Source organism: Bombina bombina, chromosome 11 (assembly GCF_027579735.1).
Source record: "Bombina bombina isolate aBomBom1 chromosome 11, aBomBom1.pri, whole genome shotgun sequence".
Lineage (NCBI taxonomy): Eukaryota > Metazoa > Chordata > Amphibia > Anura > Bombinatoridae > Bombina > Bombina bombina.
Genome location: NC_069509.1, coordinates 77,598,419 through 77,622,358, shown reverse-complemented (window position 1 = coordinate 77,622,358; position 23,940 = coordinate 77,598,419). Strand labels below are relative to the sequence as shown.

At 39.6% G+C, this 23,940-nt stretch overlaps 1 protein-coding gene across 1 annotated transcript in view; it reads left to right on the top strand.

Moving 5' to 3' along the window:
• The window catches only part of COPS3 (COP9 signalosome subunit 3), a 62,474-nt gene that overhangs the window by 7,337 nt on the left and 31,197 nt on the right, over window positions 1-23,940 (top strand). Inside the window, exons 3-9 of the mRNA XM_053695141.1 lie at window positions 399-511; window positions 601-650; window positions 1,925-2,017; window positions 4,576-4,755; window positions 4,862-5,002; window positions 5,819-5,992; window positions 14,793-14,879. Of these exons, the coding sequence (XP_053551116.1) occupies window positions 399-511; window positions 601-650; window positions 1,925-2,017; window positions 4,576-4,755; window positions 4,862-5,002; window positions 5,819-5,992; window positions 14,793-14,879 (838 nt within the window). The remainder of the gene's footprint in view (window positions 1-398; window positions 512-600; window positions 651-1,924; window positions 2,018-4,575; window positions 4,756-4,861; window positions 5,003-5,818; window positions 5,993-14,792; window positions 14,880-23,940) is intronic.

Sequence of the window (23,940 nt, the reverse complement as noted above, 5' to 3'; positions counted from 1 at the left end):
TACGACGTTGTATTCAGTCAGAATTTTTCTGGGCTTAAACGCAGATGGACGGAATAAAACGTCCTAACCGGGTGGTTTTCTTGAAGCCAATAGCCCTTCCCTGATGGGATCGCGGTCTGGAGGGCGTGCCTAGCATCATAGGGATGCCCCCCTGACGCAATCCCATCTTTGAAATCTCGTGATCATGTGCACGATCGCAAGATTTCAAATTTTTTTCATCGGAACAGTTGTTCCGATGTAGACACTTTAACCCCTGCAGGAAAGGGTTAAATATTTAAAACAAATTCACAAAATAAAAAAAACAATTATCTTTACCTATTATTGGCAGCAATTATGTTTATGTAGGAACCTTTCTTTGAATCTGTTTGTGGCACTTTAAGGTGATTTAATTCTTACAGGTTTGTGAAGTTTTCGATGCCCAGTATTCCTGACTTTGAGACCTTGTTCTCTCAAGTCCAAATCTTTATCAGCACTTGCAATGGAGAGCACATTAGATACGCAACAGACACTTGTAAGTACTAACACAAATTTAGACTTCTGTTTTTTGTTATTGGTAGCTGTTTCTGACGTTTTTTTCTTTGTTTTTTTCCCCATACATAGTTGCTGGACTTTGTCATCAGTTAACAAATGCACTTGTGGAAAGGAAGCAGGTAAATATCTGTTCATTTCAGCAAATACCTAAATACGCTGTATAATCTAAAAGTATCTACATATTGATGCCGTATATGCAGCAAAAATTAAATTAATGTGTTTGACCACTATAATATATGTCCCAGGAGTTCTGGTTGATATCTCCCAAATTTAATCATTTTACTATAGTACTTTAACACATTTAAATGCCTTATAGTTTGTTTAAACATACTTTATTTCTTTGTTTCATCTAAAATAGGGCATTTAAAAACTATTACTTTTTTACTGAATGATCTTTTTTGCGAATAAACATTTTTCTTTTTGTCAGCCAGATAATAGCTGATATTTAAGTATGAAGTGTGAAGTATATTCACTCCACATTTTTCAAATTGTTGTATGTATTCAAACACTATCAGTACTTAATCCTTTTAAGTTGAATCATTTGAGCAAATGTTTAATCTTATTTGATAACATTTTTTATGGATTAGTAGATAATTGTAATAAAAAGTAAGTTCTCAGACTCTTACCAGCTCAGTCATTATAGAGCTTAGTTTCTCAGTATGGAATATGTGGACCCCTAAAATTACTTAGTTCTTACGCAGTGGGGTGCACCAGGACTTCATTCAATTCATTTAAGTTGAGGGGGGGAGAGAAATGAGTCAAGGTTCTAAAAAATAGAATGTGATGTTTTCTGATCTCCACAGTTAAAGGGACATGAAACCCAAATTTTTTCTTTCACGATTTAGAAAGAGCATGTAATTTTAAACAACTTTCTAATTTACTTCTATTATCTAATTTGCTTGATTCCAATGATATCCATTGGTGAAAAGCATATCTAGATATGCTCAGTAGCTTCTGATTGGTGGCTGCTTATAGATGACTCGTGTGATTGGCTCACCCATGTGCATTGCTATTGCTTCAACAATGGATATCTAAATAATTAAGCAAATTAGATAATAGAAGTAAATTGGAATGTTATTTAAAATTGTATTCTCTACCTGAATCATGAACGAAAAATTTTGAGTTTAGTGTCCCTTTAAAGGAAGGGTTTCTCCTCATATAAATAAGGGTATTTATGTATATTTATTTATCCTGTATCTGCACATAAGGGCTCATATGAGCCTCTACTCAAATGCACATTTATTTACACCAGGTGATCACTATTACTGCAGTTCCATCCTATATAGTAGCTTTATTTCAGAGGTGCTTCTTGGCTTTCTCTAGGTCTTCTTGATGACTAGATAGATTTTTGAGTTATGTGATCAGCTGTTTAATCGTGGTCTTTTTCCGGCAGCCTCTCCGAGGAATCTGTGTTCTCAGACAAGCCATAGACAAGATGCAAATGAATACAAACCAGCTGACCTCAATTCACGCAGACCTCTGCCAGGTATGGGATGCTTTGTGTCTAACCAGCTCTGTAAATGTAAATAATCACTGTTTTATTTATTTTTTGTTACTTCGTGGTGAATTAACTTCTTTCTTTGCGCCTTGTAGTAGAATGTTTTCTTTATGCTAGTAAAGTGTAAATGTCTCTCTTTTCTCTTCTCTCTCCTCTTCTCTTCTTTCTCTTCGACTGATCAAATTTGCTGAGACCATAATGAGGAAGACTCAGGAGCATACCTGTGTTTGTGCACTGTATGTCAACAATATTTGTAGCACTTGTAACAAGGTTATGTCTTTACAAACAGCTGTCATATAATACTCAACAGTGTATAACATTTATAAACATTGTTGCCCTGTAGAGCTTAAAGTGAAGCTCAATTTTGATGAATTGGTGCCCGGTTTTTAATAATCCTATTAAAAACAAGGGCACTTCATCAATTGACATTTCACTTGTTTTCTTCAAAAACGTACCTTTTAATCCTGGCAGGTGCTGCAGCGATTCCTCCGCCCATCACAAGCCGTCTTCGCGGGTCCAAAATGACTAATCCAGCTTCTTCCAATCACGGCGTTGCCTCAGGCCATGATTCCCCCGGGGAATTGGAGGAAGCCGGATTCGTCATTTCTGACGTCTGCAGAGGCTTCCGACGGCCGGGGGAATCGCTGGAGCGGCTGTCAGGATTAAAAGGTAAGTTTATGAAGAAAACAAGTGAAATGTTAATTTTGATGAATTAAAGTGCCCTTGTTTTTAATAGGTTTATTAAAAACTGGGCACTAATTCATCAAAATTGACCTTCACTTTAAACACGTGCATGCTCTTGAGCCTACCCTGCTATGCTCTCCTGGAAAGTAAGTTTTTCTACAAAGCATAACAAGAGAAATAAGTAAATTTGGTAATAGATGCCAAGTTTTTTTTTTTTTATTGCATGCTGTATCTGAATCATGAAAGCTTAATTTGGACTTTCACAAAATTGACCAAAAACGCTAAATCGACATGAAACGGCAGACATACTGATCTCGAACAAATGTGCTTGTGAACCTTGGCACGGGTTTAACCATGCTCAGCTGTATATACTTTAATGACTTTAAACCTTTATCTGTTGCAAGTATTTTACTATTTGTTAACTATTTCAGGATTGTAAAATGAAATGAATCTTATCAATCAAGATACCCACATTGGAACCTTAAAGGGACATGAAATACAATTCTTTTTTTTTTTCTTCATCGTTCAGATAGAGCATGCAATTAACAACTTTCCAGTTTACTTTTATTATCTAATTTGTTTCATTTTATTGGCGTCCTTTGTTGAACATACCTAGGTAGGCTAATGAGTACACTACTGGGAGCTAGCTGCTGATTGGTAGCTTCACATATATGCCTCTTGTCATTGTCTCACCTAATGTATAGCTGCCAGTAGTGCATTGCTGCTGATTCAACAAAGAATACCAAGATATTTAGCAAATTTGATAATAGAAGTAAATTGGAAAGCTGTTTAAACATGACAAGAAACTTTCACCCAATTTTAAAGTGAGCCGAGGACCCAGAAGCTGATTCTTTTTTAGATACAGATTCAGGATCATCTTTACTAGTCGGTAAAGAAACACCACACATGCATTCCTTTTGAGGTGTGAGCCTTGGAAGAAAGGGACACATAACATATACTTAAATTACCCAATTACCCATTTCCATACTACAGAAGCTGTGGTTTACAGAATACAAAACGTTACTGCCGGCCTGAGCTTTAGAGGCTGCTTTCTTACAGACCGCGTTATAAAAACTATTTACTGTTGAGCACTAATTGGTGTAAGGATTTGCAAACCTTGTTTGTAAGCAAGTGTCAAGGAATCGGTTTTTGTTGCATTTCCAACCCACTTTTATTAAATGATCTAAACCATAATCCTTGAAAAAGTCACTGGAGAGTGGTGAAACTTGTTTATTTTATGCTGCAGGAGGGATTTGTCCTACTTACTGATACAGAATTTGCCATAAGAGAGGGTACAGTTACAGAAAGATTTTAGTTCTTATGTGCCCTGTATTCACCTCAGTGTGGAGTTATGTTTTGTGGGCTCAGTCATTAGTGTCACAAATTTGTTTAAAGGACCACTAAAGGCAGTAGAATTGCGTAATTAACAAGTGCATAATACAAAGCCAATGCACTAACACCTACTCTGAACTTTAAATAAGTTGTATTTTTTTTTTTCCATTTTCTGGCCCCCTGTATCATGTGACAGACATCAGCCAATCACAAACTAGTATCGTATACCCTGTGAGCTTGTGCACATGCTCAGTAAGATCTTGTTCCCCAGAAAGTATTAATATAAAAAGACAAAAAAGAAAATTTTATATTGGTAGTAAATTCGAAAGTGTCTTAAAACCTCATAAACCTCATGCGCTATCTGAATCATAAAAGTTTATTTTGACTTGAGTGTTCCTTTTTAATTTATTATTATTATTAATATATATATATATATATATTTATTTTATTAAAAAAAATTTAAAAAACCGAGAACATGACTTCTGTAGCTTACTTTTCCCTTTTTAATGTAATGTTTTCTTTCTTTACAGCTCTGCCTGTTGGCAAAATGTTTCAAGCCTGCACTTGCTTACTTGGATGTAGACATGATGGACATCTGTAAAGAAAATGGGGCATATGACGCCAAACCCTTCCTGTGTTACTATTATTACGGGGGCATGATTTACACAGGCCTGAAGAACTTCGAGAGGGCGCTGTATTTTTATGAGCAGGTACAAATTCTTTATTACAAATTAAACAAATTACCTGCCTAATTTGTGCACGTTATTGTTACTAAGGTAGTATTAATATATTTTTGTATTTTGCTTTTTATTCCAGGCTATTACAACTCCAGCCATGGCTGTTAGTCACATTATGTTGGAATCTTATAAAAAGTATATCCTAGTGTCTTTGATACTCCTTGGAAAGGTTCAGCAGCTACCTAAATATACCTCACAGATTGTTGTTCGATTCATCAAGGTGAGTTAGAACACTCATTTTTATGAAAACTGTGACATTCTTTTAAGTACAATGACAAAATTATCCACCATTAGGTATACAAATACAACAACAAAAAAGAATTCATTCAGTCATCACAGTAAATTCATTAAGCAAAAACCCTGTGCTTAAATAGTTAAACTGTTATAATAATAAAGTGTTACGGTTGATTAGAACAGTTTATTTAACAAATTATTATTGCAAACTGTTTAACCCCTTCACAACTGTTAAACATATAGTTAAAGTATGTAACATATTGGGTAAAATTGATCATTGGGAACACATTAAAGGGATAGTATAATAAAAATAAAACGTTCATGATTCAGAGCAGCAATTTTAAGCAACTTTCTAATTTACTCCTATTAATTTTTATTCTTTTTGTTATCTTTATTTGAAAAAGCAAGAATGTAAGCATAGGAGCCGGTCCATTTTTGGTTCAGCACCTGGGTAGTGCTTTCTAAATGGTGCCTTAATATAGCCAACAATCATCAAGCGCTACCTAGGTGCTGAATAAAAAATGATCCGGCTCCTAAGCTTAAATTCAAATAAAGATACCAAGAAAACGAAGAAAAATTGATAATGGGAGTAAAATAGAAAGTTGCTTAAAATTGAATACTCTATCTGAATCATGAAAGTTTAATTTTGACTAGACTATTCCTTTAAGGGGAGTACACAGTACACTGTCCCTTGAATGCATTTACAATATGCAACAATGTATTTTGAATAATGGAAATTGGAGACGTATGAGCTATATGAATGCTTTTAATGATAAATCACCATTTTTGTCTGTCTTTGTAGCCTCTTAGTAATGCCTACCACGAGTTAGCACAGCTCTATTCAACTAATAACCCAACAGAACTTCAGAATCTGGTGAACAGACATAGTGAAACGTTTACCAGAGACAACAACATGGGGCTGGTGAAACAATGTATATCATCTGTGTACAAGAAGAATATTCAGAGGCTCACCAAAGTATGTTCATGTTAACTTCTGATTAATATATTTAGTGCATATTAGCATATTTTGCTTATACCTGTTTAGATGTGAATGAGCTTGTGCCCTGCTGTAAGCTACAATTTGAGACTGTAACCTTTCTCTGTATATAGTCAGGTGTGTATGTGTAAACAGTGCCCTCCACTAATATTGGCACCCTTTGTAAATAAGAGCAAAGAAGGCTGTGAAAATATGTCTTTGTTTAACTTTTTGTTAATAAGAATACACAAAAATGCTCTGATCTCATGAATATCAAACACAACACAGGTTTATCCAAAAAATGGAATCTTTGTTAAATATGTATTGTCACCCTTTTAGTCAATACTTTGTGCTACCTTCCTTTGCCAAGATAACAGCTCTGAGTCCTCCTATAATGCCTGATGAGGTTGGAGAATAAATGGCAAGGGATCTGAGACCATTCCTTCATACCGAATCTCTCCAGAGCCTTCAAATTTTGAAGTCTACGCTGGCGGACTGTTCTGTTTAGTTCACTCCACAGGTTTTCTATGGGTTCAAGTCAGGGGATGGCCATGGCAGGATCTTGATTTAGGTTAATTTTCCTACTGGAAGATCCAACCACAGCCCATTTTTAAACTTTCTAGCAGAGGCAGTCAAGGGTTCATTTAATATCTGATATTTGATAGTCCATGATGACATGTATCCTAACACAATGTCCTGCTCCTCTGGCAGATAAACAGCCCCAAAACATTAAAGAGCCAACTCCATATTTAACCGTGGGCATGAGGTACTTTTCCATATGGTTACCCCTCTGTGTGCGCAAAACCAACCTCTGGAGTTTATTGCCAAAAAGCTCTATTTTGGTTTCATCTGTTCATAGAACCCCATCCCATTGGAAGTTCCAGTAGTGTCTGGCAATCTGAAGATGTTTGTTTTTGGATGAAAGTGGAGGCTTTTTTCTTGAAACCCTTCCAAACAACTTGTGATGTAGATGATGTCGATTGTAGTTTTGGAGATTTTCCCCAAGACGCAACTAACTTCTGTAATCCTTGAATATATTTTGGCCACTGGAACCATCCTTTTCACAGTGTGTTGAGACAATATAGACACTCTGTCCTATTCCAGGTTGATTTATAACATTTACAGTTGACTGGAACTTCTTAATTATTGCCCTGATCGTGGAAATGGGCATTCTCAATGCTTTTGCTTTCTTCTTATAGACACTTCCCATTTTGTGAAGCTCAACAACCTTTTGTCGCACATCACAGCTATTTTCCTTGGTTTTACCCATTGTTATAAACGACTAAGGGAATGTGGCCTATGTGTTATATCTCATATTTTTATACCCCATTTGAAACCGGAAGTCAAGCTTGAACAAATTCCTATTCCTAGTCACCCAGGTGTACTAAAAAATGTAAAATAGCAATGGGAATATACTTCAAATATATTATTCTCATATGAATTCATAGGGGTGCCACACACATATTTAACAATTTTTCCTTCCATAGGGCAGGGAGAGTCCACGACTTCATTCCTTACTGTTGGGAAATAAAACATCTGGCCACCAGGAGGAGGCAGACACCCCAGCCAAAGGCTTAAATATCCCTCCCACTTACCCTATCCCCCAGTCATTCTTTGCCTTTCGTCACTATAGGAGGTGGCAGAGAAGTGTCAGAAGATTTGGATAGTCCTGTAATGGGTATGTTCCCTTCAAGAAAGGACTGGAGTTTTAAGTAAACATGTCAACCTCTCAGTAAGAGTATTGATGAAAGTTTATCTGGAGGTGCAGTGAAGGGTTTGCAGAAAAACTATCCAGTCTGCCGCCTAACAGCTCCTGAGCAATCGGTGTTGACTAGTTTCACTGCTTGCTGTTACACACTCAAGTCCATGTCAGAGCGTCACTGCAAGACTGTCACACTTAAGAGGCTGTGCCTGTTCCACAGCATGGATCCTGGAGGGTAAGACTGTTATTATATATTCACTTTTGCTATGCAGGGTCACAGTGTGGCTCCTTTTTGCCTCGATAGGATCAAGGGTTAATATCTCCGACAGGGAGTTTATTTGAACAGCTAGGGGTTATTTATAACTGCGTTAATGTGAGAGTTTTTTTGGGCTCATAGACTGTTTTTGGCTTGGAACAAACAGGTTTTATTTTCGTTTTAGAGTGTTGCGCAGCTCATAATAGCTTAGCGCCTTTTTCATAGCCGGGGAAGTCCTGTCCTACGCACTACGTGACTGGGTGCGGTCTTTTCATTTTCCTACGATCCTGCTGGGGTCACTCCTAGGGAGACCATTTTCACTGTTAGTTGTCTGGTCCTAGGAGGTGGTGAGTGCCCCAGCCATTGGGATTATAAAGGTGCTGTTTTTTGAATAAAAACATTTACTTTTTGTATGTCCTTCTGTGAATATATCTTAGCTATGAAGGACTCTGATACTATATTAGAAGGTTCCGCTCCTTCTGTACTGATTAATAATTCCTTTTTATATTGTGAGGAGGCCGTGGTTTGTCCGCCTGCTCAATTTTGTTCCATTTGCCATAGCACTGTTCTAAAGCTTAAGAAGGGAGACAAGCCTTCTAATACTCATAGCGCTATTAGCCCCTCTGAGCCGTCTATCTCTCTAATCTGTGTCCCAAGAGGTTGCTACCCTTTCTACTCTACCCTCTCCACATGCAGTTCCCCGTGGCTCAACTAATCCTCCATCTGGAGGGGGCTTTTTTCCTGCGGACTTTACCGCACAGTTACAATCGGCGGTGTCTGTGGCCCTGAGTGCCTTACATCCTTCTAGCAAACGCAAGAGAAAGCTTAAACCTAGTTCTCCTGACCTAGAGTCATCTAAATATTTGTCGGATTTAGCTACTATGTCCCAGCTATCTGAGAATGCGTTAACCTCTGTAGCTTCAGAGGGTGAACTTTCTAAGTTGGAGACCTCAGTTTCTAAACCTTCAGCGGAGGAACCCTCCTTTTTAGATTTAAAATTGAGCATCTGCGTTTTTTATTAAAGGAGGTTCTGTCTATGCTAGAGGTTCCAGAGGCTAAACTACCTGAGGAATCTAAGATCCCTAAATTAGAAAGGGTTTATGAAGACAGGTCCCTCTTACTTTTCCTGTGCCATTTAAGATGGCGAACATTACTAGTAAGGAATGGGAAAGAATTGGAGCTTCTTTTCCCCCTCGTCTACTTTTAAAAAATTATTCCCGGTCCCTGACTCTCTCAATTAGATTTGTGGGGCTCCATCCCTAAGATGGATGGCGCTATTTCTATGCTGGCTAAGCGTAATACTATCCCGCTGGAGGATAGTTCTTCTTTTAAAGAGCCTATGGACAGGACAATGGAAACTTTTCTGAGGAAGATGTTTCAACATACAGGGTTTTTATTTCAATCGGCGGCAGCTGTAGCCACGGATGCTAGAGCAGCTACCTACTGGTGCGATACTCTTTGGAGCTCATTGTAGTGGAGACTCCACTCAATGATATTCAGGAGAGAATTAAAGCCCTGAAAATTGATAACTCCTTTATCTGTGACGTGAATATGCAAATTATTCGCCTAAATGCAAAGGCTTCTAGCTTTGCGGTCCTAGCCCACCGGGCTCTCTGGTTGAAGTCTTGGTCTGCAGATATGACTTCTAAATCCAGACTCCTTTTCTCTTCCTTTCAAGGGGAAGATTTTATTTTGTATAGGGCTGGACTCCATCATTTCTACAGTTACCGGAGGGAAGGATACCTTCCTACCACAGGATAAGAAGAATAGTCCTAAGGGACGGCAATTGTCTAATTTTCGTTCTGACAAATCACGACGACAGCTATCCTCCTACAAGTCCGAGCAGCCCAAGAGTTACTTGAAGAGACTGCCCCCGATACGGGATCGGATCGAGTAGGGGGCAGACTGTCCCCTTTTTTTTTTTTTTTTTTTTTTTTTTTTATTTACAGACGCTTGGTTTCAGGATGTACAGGATCCTTGGGTCCTGGAGGTTGTAGCTCAAGGATACCAGATAGGATTCAAATCTCATCCGCCCAGGGGCAGATTCCTACTCTCCAGACTCTCTACAAGACCAGAAAAGTGGACTGCCTTTTTAGGTTGCGTTCCGGAATTCTCCTCTCTAGGAGCAATTGTCCCGGTACCTACAGCAGAAAGAGATTTGGGACTTAGAGTGCCTAAACCAGTTTCTAAGCGTTGCCTCTTTCAAGATGGAGACAATATGGTCAATCCTTCCTCTGGTTCAGGAAGGACAGTTTATGACCACCATAGACCTGAAGAATGCATACCTTCACATTCCGATACACAGGGAACATTTTTCAGTTCCTGAGGTTTGCCTTTCTGGACCAGCATTTCCAGTGCTTAGCTCTTCCATTTGGCCTAGCTACTGCTCCAAGGATTTTTTCGATCATTCTGGGGGCTTTTCTAACTGTTGCCAGAACACGAGGTATTGCAGTAGCGCCTTACCTGGACGATATCTTGATACAGGCACCATCTTTTCGTCTAGTTGAAAAACACTCTGAGTCCGTTCTCAGTCTTCTTCAATCACATGGATGGAAGATAAATTTGGAAAAGAGTTCTTACCCCAAGTACAAGGATAAATTTCCTGGGGACAACAATAGACTCCATATCCATGAGAATATTTCTCACAGATCAGAGACGTTGCAAGCTAACTACTGCATGACTTGCCCTCCAGGCCTTTTTGAGACCCTTTGGGCCCAGTGTATGGAGGTGATCGGAGTCATGGTGTCCTGTATGGACATCATTCCCTTTGCCAGATTCCATCTCAGACCCTTACAACTATGCATGCTGAGACAATGGAACAGCGGCCATTCAGATCTATCTCAACAGATTGTGCTGGACAACCTGTTGAGAGACTCTTGATTTTCTTTCCCAAGGCATGTGCTTCTTGACTGTTAAAAATAGATATATAAGAAACTGCGCCTGGAATCTAATCTTAAAGCTCCTTCACAGGTAATCTTCCCTATGATTACGGGGTTAAATTTCAAAGTGACAAAACAATATAGTGTGTAGGAGCGCTATAAGCTAAATAACCTCTTTACAATTTAACAAAAGTACATTTATTTAAAACATAAAAACATAATAAAAAAAAATATATAATATTCCAAAAATATAGATATGGGACGTCTCCCTGGATTTAAAATAAGCAATGTTTAGTTATATAAAATACTTCTATAATAAGCTTTTTATGATCTTTCTAAGTTATTCCACCTTTTTAAAATTTATTTTTCTTTATTCCACCTTAATAGTTTATTGCCGCAGTTTTTTAGTGGCTTTCTTTTCTCTCGATGTTACTATTTTCTTGACTGTCCTGTTTGTGACTACGGACGCAAGTCTTTCCAGCTGGGGAGCCATTTCGGGTACCAAGAAGGCACAAGGGCTGTGGACTCAGGAAGAGTCCTCCCTTCCGATCAATATATTGGAACTTCAGTGCCTTGAAGGCTTGGCCCCTTCTGGGTTCATCCCATTTTATCAGATTCCAATCGGACACTATAACCTCGGTTGCCTACATCAACCATCAGGGGGGAACGAGAAGTCAGAGTACCTCAGATACTAGAGTGGGCAGAGACTCGCAGATGTATGCTGTCAGCAATCCACATTCCGGGTGTGGATAACTGGGAAGTGGACTTTCTCCGCCGGCAATCTTTTCACCCAGGGGAATAGTCTCCACCCCGAGGTGTTTACAGAGATATGCAGCGAGTGGGGTACGCCTGAGAGATCTCATGGCATCCCACCTCAATACCAAGCTACCCAGGTATGGGTCGTGGTTGAGGGATCCTCAGGCGGAACTGATAGATGACTTATCAGTACCATGGAGGTTTAGACTCATATCTTTTTCCTCCATTTCCGCTTCTCCCTCGTGTGGTGACTCGCATCAAGCAGGAGTGAGGATCAGTGATTCTGATTGCTCCATAGTGCCCGCAAAGGACGGGGTTTGCGGAACTGGTGGGAATGTCCTAATCTCCTCAGTGGAAGTTACCTTGTCGGAGAGATCTGCTGATACAATGTCTATTCGTTCATCAAAATTTAGATTCTGAGGTTGACTGCGTGGAGATTGAACGGTTAGTCTTAGCCAAGAGAGGTTTTTCTGAGTGTGTTATTGACACTCTCTGGTTCAGGCTCGTAAGCCAGTTACTCGTATCTACCATAAAGTGTGGAGGACTTACTTGTACTGGTGTGAAGAGCGTGACTTTTCCTGGCATAAGCTTGCCAGAATTTTATCTTTTCTCCAGGATGGACTGGAGAAGGGTCTATCTGCTAGTTCCCTGAAGGGACAGATATCGTCCCTGTCGGTGTTATTGCAAAAGAGATTGGCTGAGCTTCCGGATGTGCAGTCTTTTGTTAAGGCTCTGACTAGGATCAAACCTGTGTGTTTAGATCTGGGGCTCTGCCTTGGAGCCTCAATCTTGTTCTTAGTGTTTTGCAGCAGGCTTCGTTTTAGCCTATGCATACTGTTGACATTAAATTATCTTGGATGTTTTTTTTTTGTTTGTTGGCTGTTGCCTCTGTGCGCAGAGTTTGAGATTTCTGCTTTGCAATGTGACCCCCCCATCTTGTTTTCCATGCTAAGGCAGTTTTACGTACTAAATTAGGGTTCCTCCCCAAGGTGGTGTCGGATCGTAACATTAATCAAGAAATTATTGTTCCTTCCTTGTGTCCTAATCCTTTTTCAGCGAAGGAACGCTTGCTTCACAATCTAGATGAGATTCGTGCCTTTAAGTTCTATCTTCAGGCTACTGAGGAATTCAGACAATCTTCCTCTTTGTTTGGCATCTATACAGGGAAGCGTAAGGGGCAGAAGCCTGCTACGACTTCCCTATCTTTCTGGTTGAGGAGTGTCATCCGCTTAGCTTATGAGACAGCGGGGAGACAGCCTGTTGAGAGGATAACTGCTCATTCCACTAGAGCAGTGGCTTCCTCTTGGAGTTTTAAGAACGAAGCCTCTATGGATCAGATTTATAAGGGGGCTACCTGGTCCTTCTTACACTCCCCCCCCCCCTAAATTTTAAGTTTGTGTTTTTGTGTTTGCTTTCTGGAGAAAAGTTTTGTAGGCTGCCTCCTCCCCTTTTTTTTTTTTTTTTTTTTGTTCCCTCCCATTATTCCTTCAGTGTCCTCTGGAGCTTGGGTATAGTTTTCCCAACCGTAAGGAATGAAGTTCTGGACTCTCTTCCTGGCAGGGAGAGTCCACGATCGCCCGTAAAAATAAATAAATAAATAAATAAATAAATTATATATATATATATATATATATATATATATATATATATATATATATATATATATATATATATATATATATATATATATATATATATATATTCTCTTTACCACAGATAGGGATTACATCCCCTCCATGCTTCCAACATACCTCACATGTTTGAGGTTAAACAAGGTGAGCACATTTAAATCTCACTTTTAGTTTTTGATTGCCTAGTACTGACATACTGCACCATAATTTGTTTTTGTTTTTCTCCATTCTATGTGTGCTGAACTCTGAAATAAATATATATAATTTTTATTTTCTTCTAGCACCTTTTATACCCTGATGTTTCTCCTACTTTTCCTTGTTCCCTCGGCAGAATGACTGGGGGATAGGGGAAATGGGAGGGATATTTAAGCCTTTGACTGGGGTGTCTTTGCCTCCTTCTGGTGGCCAGGTGTTGTTTTTCCCAACAGTAAGGAATGAAGTCATGGACTCTCCCTGCCAGGAAGGAAAGGAATTTATCTGGGCAAAATTTTTTTTTTTGGATAAACCTGTTATGTTTGCAATTATTTGATATCCATGAGAGCAGAGTATTTCAAAGATTTTTTTTCACAGCCTTCTTTGCTCATATTTACCATAAATTATGGCTAACAAAATAGATGTGTGTGTATGTATGTAATATGGTTGATGTGTATATATACATGGATAGAAATAGAAAGAAAAACACAAGCGCCCAAAGCACCTCTAAGGGTAAAAGTTTTACTAGACACTTAAAATAGCGCAAAACATAGGATTGCACGTACAAAATTTAATAGTAAAATATGCAGATTGTGAAAAATATCACCGTGTATTTCTCCTCCGCAAGTGAGACAGTCTTGTGCCGAATAGTTCTCCTACTGTTCTCACCAATCGGGTGGGTAGGTCAACTTCAAGACAGGTGTGGGACTTGCGTTGGTAAAGAAACACGTAACCTCAACACGTTTCATCTGGTGACACCCAGACTTTTTCAAGAGGATTATTACGGAGCCTCATATACATGGATCTATTTAGTTAAATTCACTTTCTAGTAACATCTAGAATCAGTTTTACTTCAACACAATTCCCCACCTCCTCCTTTTGGAACATGTCTTAGTACCAGGCTGTGTTTAACTCTGACCACATTTTCACCACTTTGACGTTCTACATCACAAAATGCATGTTTTGTTACATACCCACTTTATTTTACATAGTCAATTTTGTAGTAATTTGTGTGTATGTGACGAGAAGGTTATAAAAGTCTGTGTAGAAATTATTTTTATCAGACACCACTTTATCATCTTTAGATGTCTCATCGCCTGCTGGTTTTGAATCTGGGGTTTACTTTAACCTATTACTTGCCATTCAAAGAAGAAATGTAATAAAAGTATTTACTCATATCTTTATGTCTGGGAAGTACCTGTAAGTGTGTGTATGGAGAGTTCTTCATTTATTTTTTGAATATACCCTACTTACAATACCGTGAATATAGAATTTTGTTTGTAGTCTTTCAAGATATGCTCCATAATATATTTGCTCACACTTCCTTTTTATTTTTTTATTTTATTTAAGCCTTTCTTAAATATAGTTCCTGTTTTTGTTTTAGACATTTCTCACCCTCTCGTTACAAGACATGGCGAGTCGAGTACAGTTGGCTGGAGCTCAAGTGGCAGAAAAATATGTTCTCTACATGGTAAGAAATCACTTTTATATTATCTTGTGGATACTGTAAACATTGATTCAGTATTTTTTTTTTTTTCTTTTCTAATGTGAAGACACAGCTTGGAATAAAGTGTGATTAGTGTTTGCTATTTTTTTTTTATTTAAAATTATCATGCAGAGCTATAATTGTACTCATTCGTTACTAATGTGCCAGAATTTGACTGAATGGAACAAGACTTTAACATCATGCTCAGTTAAAGGGACACTGAACCCAAATTTTTTCTTTCATGATTCAGAGCATGCAATTTTAAGCAACGTTCTAATTTACTCCTATCAAATGTTTTTCATTATCTTTGTATTTTTATTTGAAAAGCAAGAATGTAAGTTTAGATGCCGGCCCATTTTTGGTGAACAACCTGGGTGGTTGTTGTTGATTGGTGGATAAATTCACCCACCAATAAACTAGTGCTGTCCAGTGTTTCTGAACCAAAAATTGGCTGGCTCCTTAGCTTAGATGCCTTTTTCAAATAAAGAGTGTGAGAGAACGAAGAAAAAGGTATAATAGAAGTAGATTAGAAAGTTGCTTAAAATTGCATGCTCTATCTGAATCACAAAATAAAAAATGTGGGTTCAAGTTAATGCAACAATTGGTTACGCATAAGACCAAAGAGAGAGACGAAGTCTTAACAAAAGTCAAAGAATTGTTTCATTGTATTTGTAATTTTTGAAACTAATGAATTGTAATAGAAAACCTTAGCACTGAACTCTCCTCACATAAAATGGCTAAATATGAGAGATGTTAAAGATTACCAATTAGATAGTGTTTTTTGTTGTTACTTTTTCCATGAATAAACTAACAGATTCAGCGGTAAAAAAGCCAGTCAGAGCAGTAGTGGTCAAAAGAAAGTTACATTTACTACATCTAGTGTTTCTGGAACTGAAGCAGAGACCACTAGTGCTTCAATTGTAACCATTCCTGCTGAATCAGATACCAATGAAATGCAATCACATGGTAAAAGACGAGATCTTATTAACAAAGGTCCCACCAAATAGTACTCCCAAATCTTCTCGTTACCCCAGCAGGTTTCCCAAAAACAAAACTTGTCTAGCCATGTTTTAACACGCTCTCAGGAGAGTGTATTGCTAAAAGGTCTAAAATTTGCACCAACCACACATTTTAATTTAACACAGTGTTGGATATTAATAAATTTAATGAGAAAATTTGACTTTGCAAAAGTTTTTTTATTTTACTGAAATTGAAAATGCTGAACACACACAATGCTCCTCAGTTAATGAGAATTCTAGATCAATTTCAAGCACATATACCAGTTCTAACACACTTCAAACATTTTCATGATTTAGGTTTACAAAATGATTTAGTGACTTTGAATTCTGAATCTCTAACTCATCTAACAAAACCATCAAACTCTTGAAAAAAACTTTAGGCTTTTATCCAATACAAAATAGTGGAGATTATTTAGAATTTCTCTTGTAAGATGTATCGAGTCCACGGATTCATCCATACTTGTGGGATATTCTCCTTCCCTACAGGAAGTGGCAAAGAGCACCCACAGCAGAGCTGTCTATATAGCTCCGCCCCCTAGTTATTCTCTTTGCCTGTTTAACTGCTAGGAAGGGTAAAGTGAGTGTGGTGACAAAAATGTTAGTTTTTATTTTCTCAAGAAAAAGTTTATTTTAAATGGTACCGGTGTGTACTATTTACTCTCTGGCAGAAAAGGGATGAAGATTTCTGCAAGGAGGATGATGATCTTAGCATTTTGTAACTAAGATCCACTGCTGTTCTCACAAGGGCTGAAGAGTACAGGAAAACTTCAGTTGGGGGAACAGTTTGCAGGCTAAACTGCATTAAGGTATGTTCAGTCTATTTTTTGATTTTTTTTATTTTTTTTTTTTATAATTTTTATTGAAGTCAGAAAAAGATACAGAATATGGGGTAAGCCCCAAAACATTTATACATCAGTGTATACATAGTATAGTTAGCTACATAATATATTCACATATCTCAAGCATTACTATACAATGTGGGCTGTCTCACAGAAAGACTTCAGTTTTATTATAGAGTATCATAATGTAAAATAAACAATAATGGTCCTCTCCCAGCTGTGTAAGAAGAAAATTAGGGTATCTATTCAAATAAGGTTAGGGCTAGGGAGAAGGTGGCTCTATAGTTTTATGGGGTAGGGGGATGCAGCGGGCGAGAGCCGCTCAAAGTGGAGTAGGGGGGGTGGAGGGGGGGGTGGTGGGGGGGCGGAGCCAGTTAGTATGTCAAATTTGTAGGCAGGAGTTACTCAGGGTATAGGGATTTATATGTATAGTTGAGGAGCTTTCAATAAGATAAGTAAGGGTAGTTCTTAAGAAAATTATATAGAGGAGGGGATATTAGTATGTATGGAATAGAATATACAGGATCTCTGGGTGAGCCCCTCTCCTGGGGAAGTGTCAGCTATAGACGATGCAGGAAAAAGGGGAATGGATATGACCCGCAGGCAACCAGTACCGGCGGGAAAGGGAGGAGAGGGACCCAGCAGTAACAGGGTGTGAGCAGCGTAGGCAAAACCTATGATAGATATACTTTCTAACAAGCAAGTCATACTATAATATGTTCATGATAACAATACCAAGTTATATACTTAAGAAACCTAACTGAAGATCATGAAGAGTCTATACTAACATGCCATTTGAATCATATCACTCCAAGTAACACAAGTAAAATTGTTGGCACACCACACTGCCTCGGCCGCTGGCAGTGCGGAAGAAGGCCAAGATATACTGGGGTCTCAGAAAGCAATATTCCAGTGTAATGCAGCATGACACTTTCCATTATAATCCCCTGTAACATAAGGATGCACCCATGTACAATCATTGAAAACAAACACTTATATCCTTATAATTACTAGCCCCAAAAAATTGCTAAAGCTAGGGATAAAGATATTTAGCATATGCAATACTAGCAAATATAGAGTTTGAAAGAAAAAAAAAAAACAGAGAGGGCTTATGTAACAAGCTGTATTGCTATAGCATATTAGTGAGGTTTACATGAGAGTTGCTAGGATGGGGTAATAAATTGTGCATATTAGTTTAGATCTAGTGTGGGGGAAAACCATCAGAGGAGCCTATAATTGTTGATATAGACATAAGACATAATGATCGTGTACATAGTGCTAAGAAGTAATGTTAAATGATTTAGAGAACATACTGCGTTTACTGTGATAGTGGAGACTGCCACTTATGTAGAAACTGGAGTGAGGCTACCTCAGAGGGGTAGGGGAAATAGCAATGCTCCGTTAGTTAAATGTAACTGCAAACCACATTTTTAGCACTAATTCAGATTGTAGAGGCTGTATACTATCAGCAACATTATGAATACACCAATAGCAAGGGATTTGCATGTATTTAACCTTTCAGGGGTCAGTTAGGGTCCTATGCTTAGAAAGTTGAATGTGCTATCTTAGTAATACTCACATCTTAGGTGTATGTAAAACTAGTTAGCATGAGAAACTATACTGCAATGCAAATATAGACAGTCCCACTGATGCCAAGCAACCCCCTCACACACGTATCAATATATAAAAATAATATAAGCATATATATGAGCACATTACTTTTGAGTATTGAACAGTTAATAACATATAGAAAGTTTACATTGCAGACAATCTCCTGCTCCCACCCAAAACAGTGCCACGTTTAAAATCCTTTTATACATAAAGATTAAAACAGATTACTGCAAGAGTGCATTAAACATACACAGCAACATAACAAAAATTAGTGTAGTATAACGACTGTTTACTTATGTAATAGGGATATCTGGGATAGAGTTCTTAAAAGCTGCTATTAATAACGATTGGACTAGTAGTTAAATATCTATAAGCTACCTCAAAGCACAAAAGTCCCATTGAACGAGATGGACAACAAACATTGGCAAACTTCAACTAGAGTCTTGAACATGAACTAAAACGCTGTCCTGGGCGTATGGAGGCAAGAGTTCTCCGCAACGAGTAAATCATTTCTTTACCCTATACCAACTCTTAGGTCTGCCTGGGCATATCGGTAAACGTCAAGTCCGCTAAAGAGGTAATTTTGAGAATAGACCTTGTGAATCTGCACATAGAAGACTGTGAGATCTCTTAAGGGCTGCACTGGGTTAATGGGCTTTGAGAGATCGGCAAGGTAGAAATCATGCGCCTTCGTGTTGTGAGTGTCCCCAGATATTAGTGCCGTAATATCAGCGATCCCCTGCTTATTGATAAACATATCACCCATGCCTGGGTCTGAAGAAGAGGACATGTGGGTCGCTGATGCGATCCTCCCAGTGCCGGCCAGTTTAACTTCATTGCTAGAGATCACGGGAGTAGGAATGACCGGAGCTATGTGCGTACCTCTAATTGTAGCCTTGAGGTCTTCAAATCCGGCAGTAAGCTTGCGGTCCAGTTCCAGCAGAAGGTCTCGGATAACAATAATCTCCATATTCCAGAGGAGACAGCAGGTGGGTATTACTCACCGGCTACTCTAGCATCTGGTGGGACTTTGTGTCGTTACTGCTTAGAGTTGTCCATTTCAGAATTAAAGCCGTCTGAGCTGTAATCAAGATGGCGCCGTAGCTTTGCTTTTGTAGGATCCTCTAACCATCAGTACTGCGGCCTGAGCTCTAGATAGTCATCCAAATCTCCTATAGGAATAGATCAGCTTGACATATACCATATTGGTGCCACATGTAACTTAGATTGGACAGCTGTGGCACCGGAGCATTGCGTAGTTATAGATGCGGGGTCTTTTCAGGGCATTTTGGCATGTCACCCCAGGTCTTCAACATAACACCGCCTGATTCGCCAAAAAACTCAGATTAGCTTCCATAACTTCCAGATATGATTTACTATCACTTCTAAAGTATAGTTGAGCACTTTTTAAACCAATGGACTGCAGAAATTGCAGTTATAGATGGTAAAATATGTGGAGCTCCTCTGGTGCGACTGATCTGCATGGCAGTTGGCCTGTTCAGTCTATTTTTAACTAGACAGACTGTTATTTCTAGAAAAGGCTGGCAATATCCCCATGAGGGAAAGGTAAGCTGTATTCAGTAAAAGAGGAATCTAAGCTTGCATAAAGGGCTCATAGTTACTGGTGACACTGATAGGAAAAAACGTTTTGGTTTAATTACAAATGTTTTTTTGAGGGACTTTAAGGGGTCTTTGTGGCTTGTTTAAGGGTTATTAACCCACATGGCTAGTTTAAGAAACACTCTGTGGTGTTTCTTTTAGGCCCCATAACATCGAGTGAGGTGGGAGGGGCCTATTTTCAGTTGCACAGTTTATTTACCTCAGAAGCATCCAGCTACTTCTCCAGAGGTTCCTGCTGTAAAGAGGTTTTTTTCCCCCACAAATCGTTCCTAATGGGCAGGTAGGTGCCACAGCAGAGCTGTGGCAAGGTGCTGAACGTTATTTTACCGGTTTTTAAGTTTTTTTCAATCCGGTTTTTACATTAAGGGGTTAATTGTTTATTTGCATAGTGGTGCAAAGTTACTAAGGCTTTATGATGCTACTGTAAAAATTTCGTTTTGTTTACTGCTTTTTTACACTGTTTTGCAGAGTTTGTGCAGCTTTTTTTCTCTTAAAGGCACAGTACCGTTTTTGTTTAAAGTGTTATTTTCTTTGATTAAAGTGTTTTCCAAGCTTGTTTGTTTCATTACTAGCCTGTTTAACATGTCCGACACCAAGGAAAATCCTTGTTCTATGTGTTTAGAAGCCATTGTGGAACCCCCTCTTAGAATGTGTCCCACTTGCACTAATATGTCTATAAATTATAAAGAGCATATTTTAGCACTTAAAAATATTGCAATAGATGATTCTCAGTTAGAAGGAAATGAGGGTTTAGCATCTAGCTCTCCCCAAGTGTCACAACCAGTAACGCCCGCACAAGTGACGCCAAGTACCTCTAATGCGTCAAATTCATTTACTTTACAAGGCATGGCCATAGTTATGAATAAAACCCTCACAGAGGGTTTCTCTAAACTGCCTGGTTTTCAAGGAAAGCGTGACAGCTCTGGGTTAGGAACAAATGCTGAGCCGTCTGACGCTTTAGTAGCCGTATACGATATACCCTCACAATGTTCTGAAGTAGGGGTAAGGGATTTGTTATCTGGGGGAGAGATTTCTGATTCAGGAAAGATGCTCCCTCAGACAGATTCTGATATGACGGCCTTTAAATTTAAGCTTGAACACCTCCGCTTATTGCTCAAGGAGGTATTAGCTAATCTAGACGATTGTGATCCTATAGTGGTCCCAGAGAAATTGTGTAAAATGGACAGATACTTAGAGGTTCCTGTTTACACTGATGTTTTTCCAGTCCCTAAGAGGATTGTGACTATTGTTACTAAGGAGTGGGATAGACCAGGTATTCCGTTCGCTCCCCCTCCTGTTTTTAAGAAAATGTTTCCCATATCTGACACCATACAGGACTCGTGGCAGACTGTTCCTAAGGTGGAGGGAGATATTTCTACTCTTGCTAAGCGTACAACTATACCTATCGAAGACAGTTGTGCTTTTAAAGGTCCTATGGATAAAAAAATTAGAGGGTCTCCTATTGCATGCATTGTTCCTGTAACTACTGCAGCTGCTTTCTGGTTTGAGGCTCTCCAGGTGGAGACTCCATTAGAGGATATTATGGATATAATTAAGGCCCTTAAGTTGGCTAATTCTTTCATTACAGATGCCGCTTTCCAAATGGCTAAATTAGCTGCAAATAATTCAGGTTTTGCCATTTTAGCACGCAGGGCGTTATGGCTTAAGTCCTGGTCTGCTGATGTGTCATCAAAATCTAAGTTGTTGAACATCCCTTTCAAAGGAAAGACCCTATTCGGGCCTACACTGAAAGAGATTATTTCAGACATCACTGGAGGGAAAGGCCATGCCCTCCCTCAGGATAAAACAAATAAGATGAGGACCAAACAAAATAATTTTTGTTCCTTTCGGAACTTCAAAGGTCCCGCTTCAGCTTCCCCTGCAGCAAAGCAAGAGGGGAATTCTGTCCAATCCAAGTCAGTCAGGAGACCTAACCAGGCTTGGAACAAAGGTAAACAGGCCAAGAAGCCTGCTGCTGCCTCTAAGACAGCATGAAGGGGTAGCTCCCGATCCGGGACCAGATCTAGTAGGGGGCAGACTCTCTCTTTGCTCAGGCAAGAGATGTTCACGATTCCTGGGCTTTAGAAATTGTGTCCCAAGGATATCTTCTGGACTTCAAAGACTCCCCTCCTCCCCCCCCAGGGGGAGATTTCACATTTCTCAATTGTCTGCAAACCAGACAAAGAGGCGTTCTTACGCTGTGTAGAAGACCTATATACCATGGGAGTGATCCGCCCAGTTCCAAGAGAGGAACAAGGGCTAGGTTTTTACGCCAACCTGTTTGTGGTTCCCAAAAAAGAGGGAACTTTCAGACCGATCTTGGATCTCAAAATTTTAAACAAATTCCTCTTTCAAGATGGAGACTATTCGGACTATTCTTCCTCTGATCCAGGAGGGTCAATATATGACTACCGTTGATTTAAAGGATGCGTATCTACACATCCCTATTCACAGAGATCATCATCAATTCCTCAGATTCGCCTTTCTGGACAGGCATTACCAGTTTGTGGCCCTTGCTTTTCGGGTTGGCCACGGCTCCCAGAATTTTCACAAAGGTGCTAGGGTCCCTTTTGGCGGTTCTAAGACCGCGGGGTATAGCAGTGGCGCCTTATCTAGACGACATCTTAATTCAGGCGTCGATTTTCCAGCTAGCCAAGTCTCACACGGACATCATGTTGGCTTTTCTGAGATCTCACGGATGGAAGGTGAACATAAAAAAAGAGTTCTCTCATCCCTCTCACAAGAGTTTCCTTCCTAGGGACTCTGATAGACTCGATAGAAATGAAAATATTTCTGACGGCGGTCAGAAAATCAAAACTTTTAATCACTTGCCGAGCTCTTCATTCCATTCCTCGGCCATCAGTGGCTCAGTGTATGGAGGTAATCAGACTCATGGTAGCGGCAATGAACATAGTTCCTTATGCCCGCCTACACCTCAGACTACTGCAACTATGAATGCTCAAACAGTGGAATGGGGATTATGCAGATTTATCTCTTCAACTGCATCTGGACCAAGAGACCAGAGATTCTCTTCTCTGGTGGTTGTCTCAGGACCACCTGTCTCAGGACCACCTGTCTCAGGGAATGTGTTTCCACAGGCCAGAGTGGCTCATAGTAACGACAGATGCCAGCCTGCTAGGCTGGGGTGCAGTCTGGAAATCCCTGAAAGCACAGGGCTTATGGTCTCGGGAGGAATCTCTCTTCCCGATAAACATTCTAGAACTGAGCGATATTCACTGCACTTCAGGCATGGCCTCAGCTAGCTGCGGCCAAATTCATCAGATTTCAGTCAGACAACATCACGACTGTAGCCTATATCAATCATCAAGGAGGAACACAGAGTTCTCTAGCGATTTATGGAGGTAACCAAAATAATCCGATGGGCGGAGGATCACTCTTGACATCTCTCAGCAATCCATATCCCAGGGGTAGAGAACTGGGAGGCGGATTTCCTAAGTCGTCGGACTTTTCATCCGGGGGAGTGGGAGCTCCATCCGGAGGTATTTGCCCAACTGACTCAGCTATGGGGCACACCAGAATTGGATCTGATGGCGTCCCGACAGAACGCCAAACTTCCTTGTTACGGGTCTAGGTCCCGGGATCCCCAGGCGGTACTGATAGATGCTCTAGCAGTGCCCTGGTCCTTCAATCTGGCTTATGTATTTCCACCGTTTCCTCTCCTCCCACGTCTGGTTGCCAGAATCAAGCAGGAGAGAGCTTCTGTGATTCTGATAGCGCCTGCATGGCCACGCAGGACTTGGTATGCAGACCTGGTGGACATGTCATCTGTTCCACCGTGGACTCTGCCAATGAGGCAGGACCTTCTAATCCAAGGTCCATTCAAGCATCCAAATCTAATTTCTCTGCTCCTGACTGCTTCGAGATTGAACGCCTGATTCTATCAAAGCGTGGTTTCTCTGAGTCGGTCATTGATACCCTGATTCAGGCTAGAAAGCC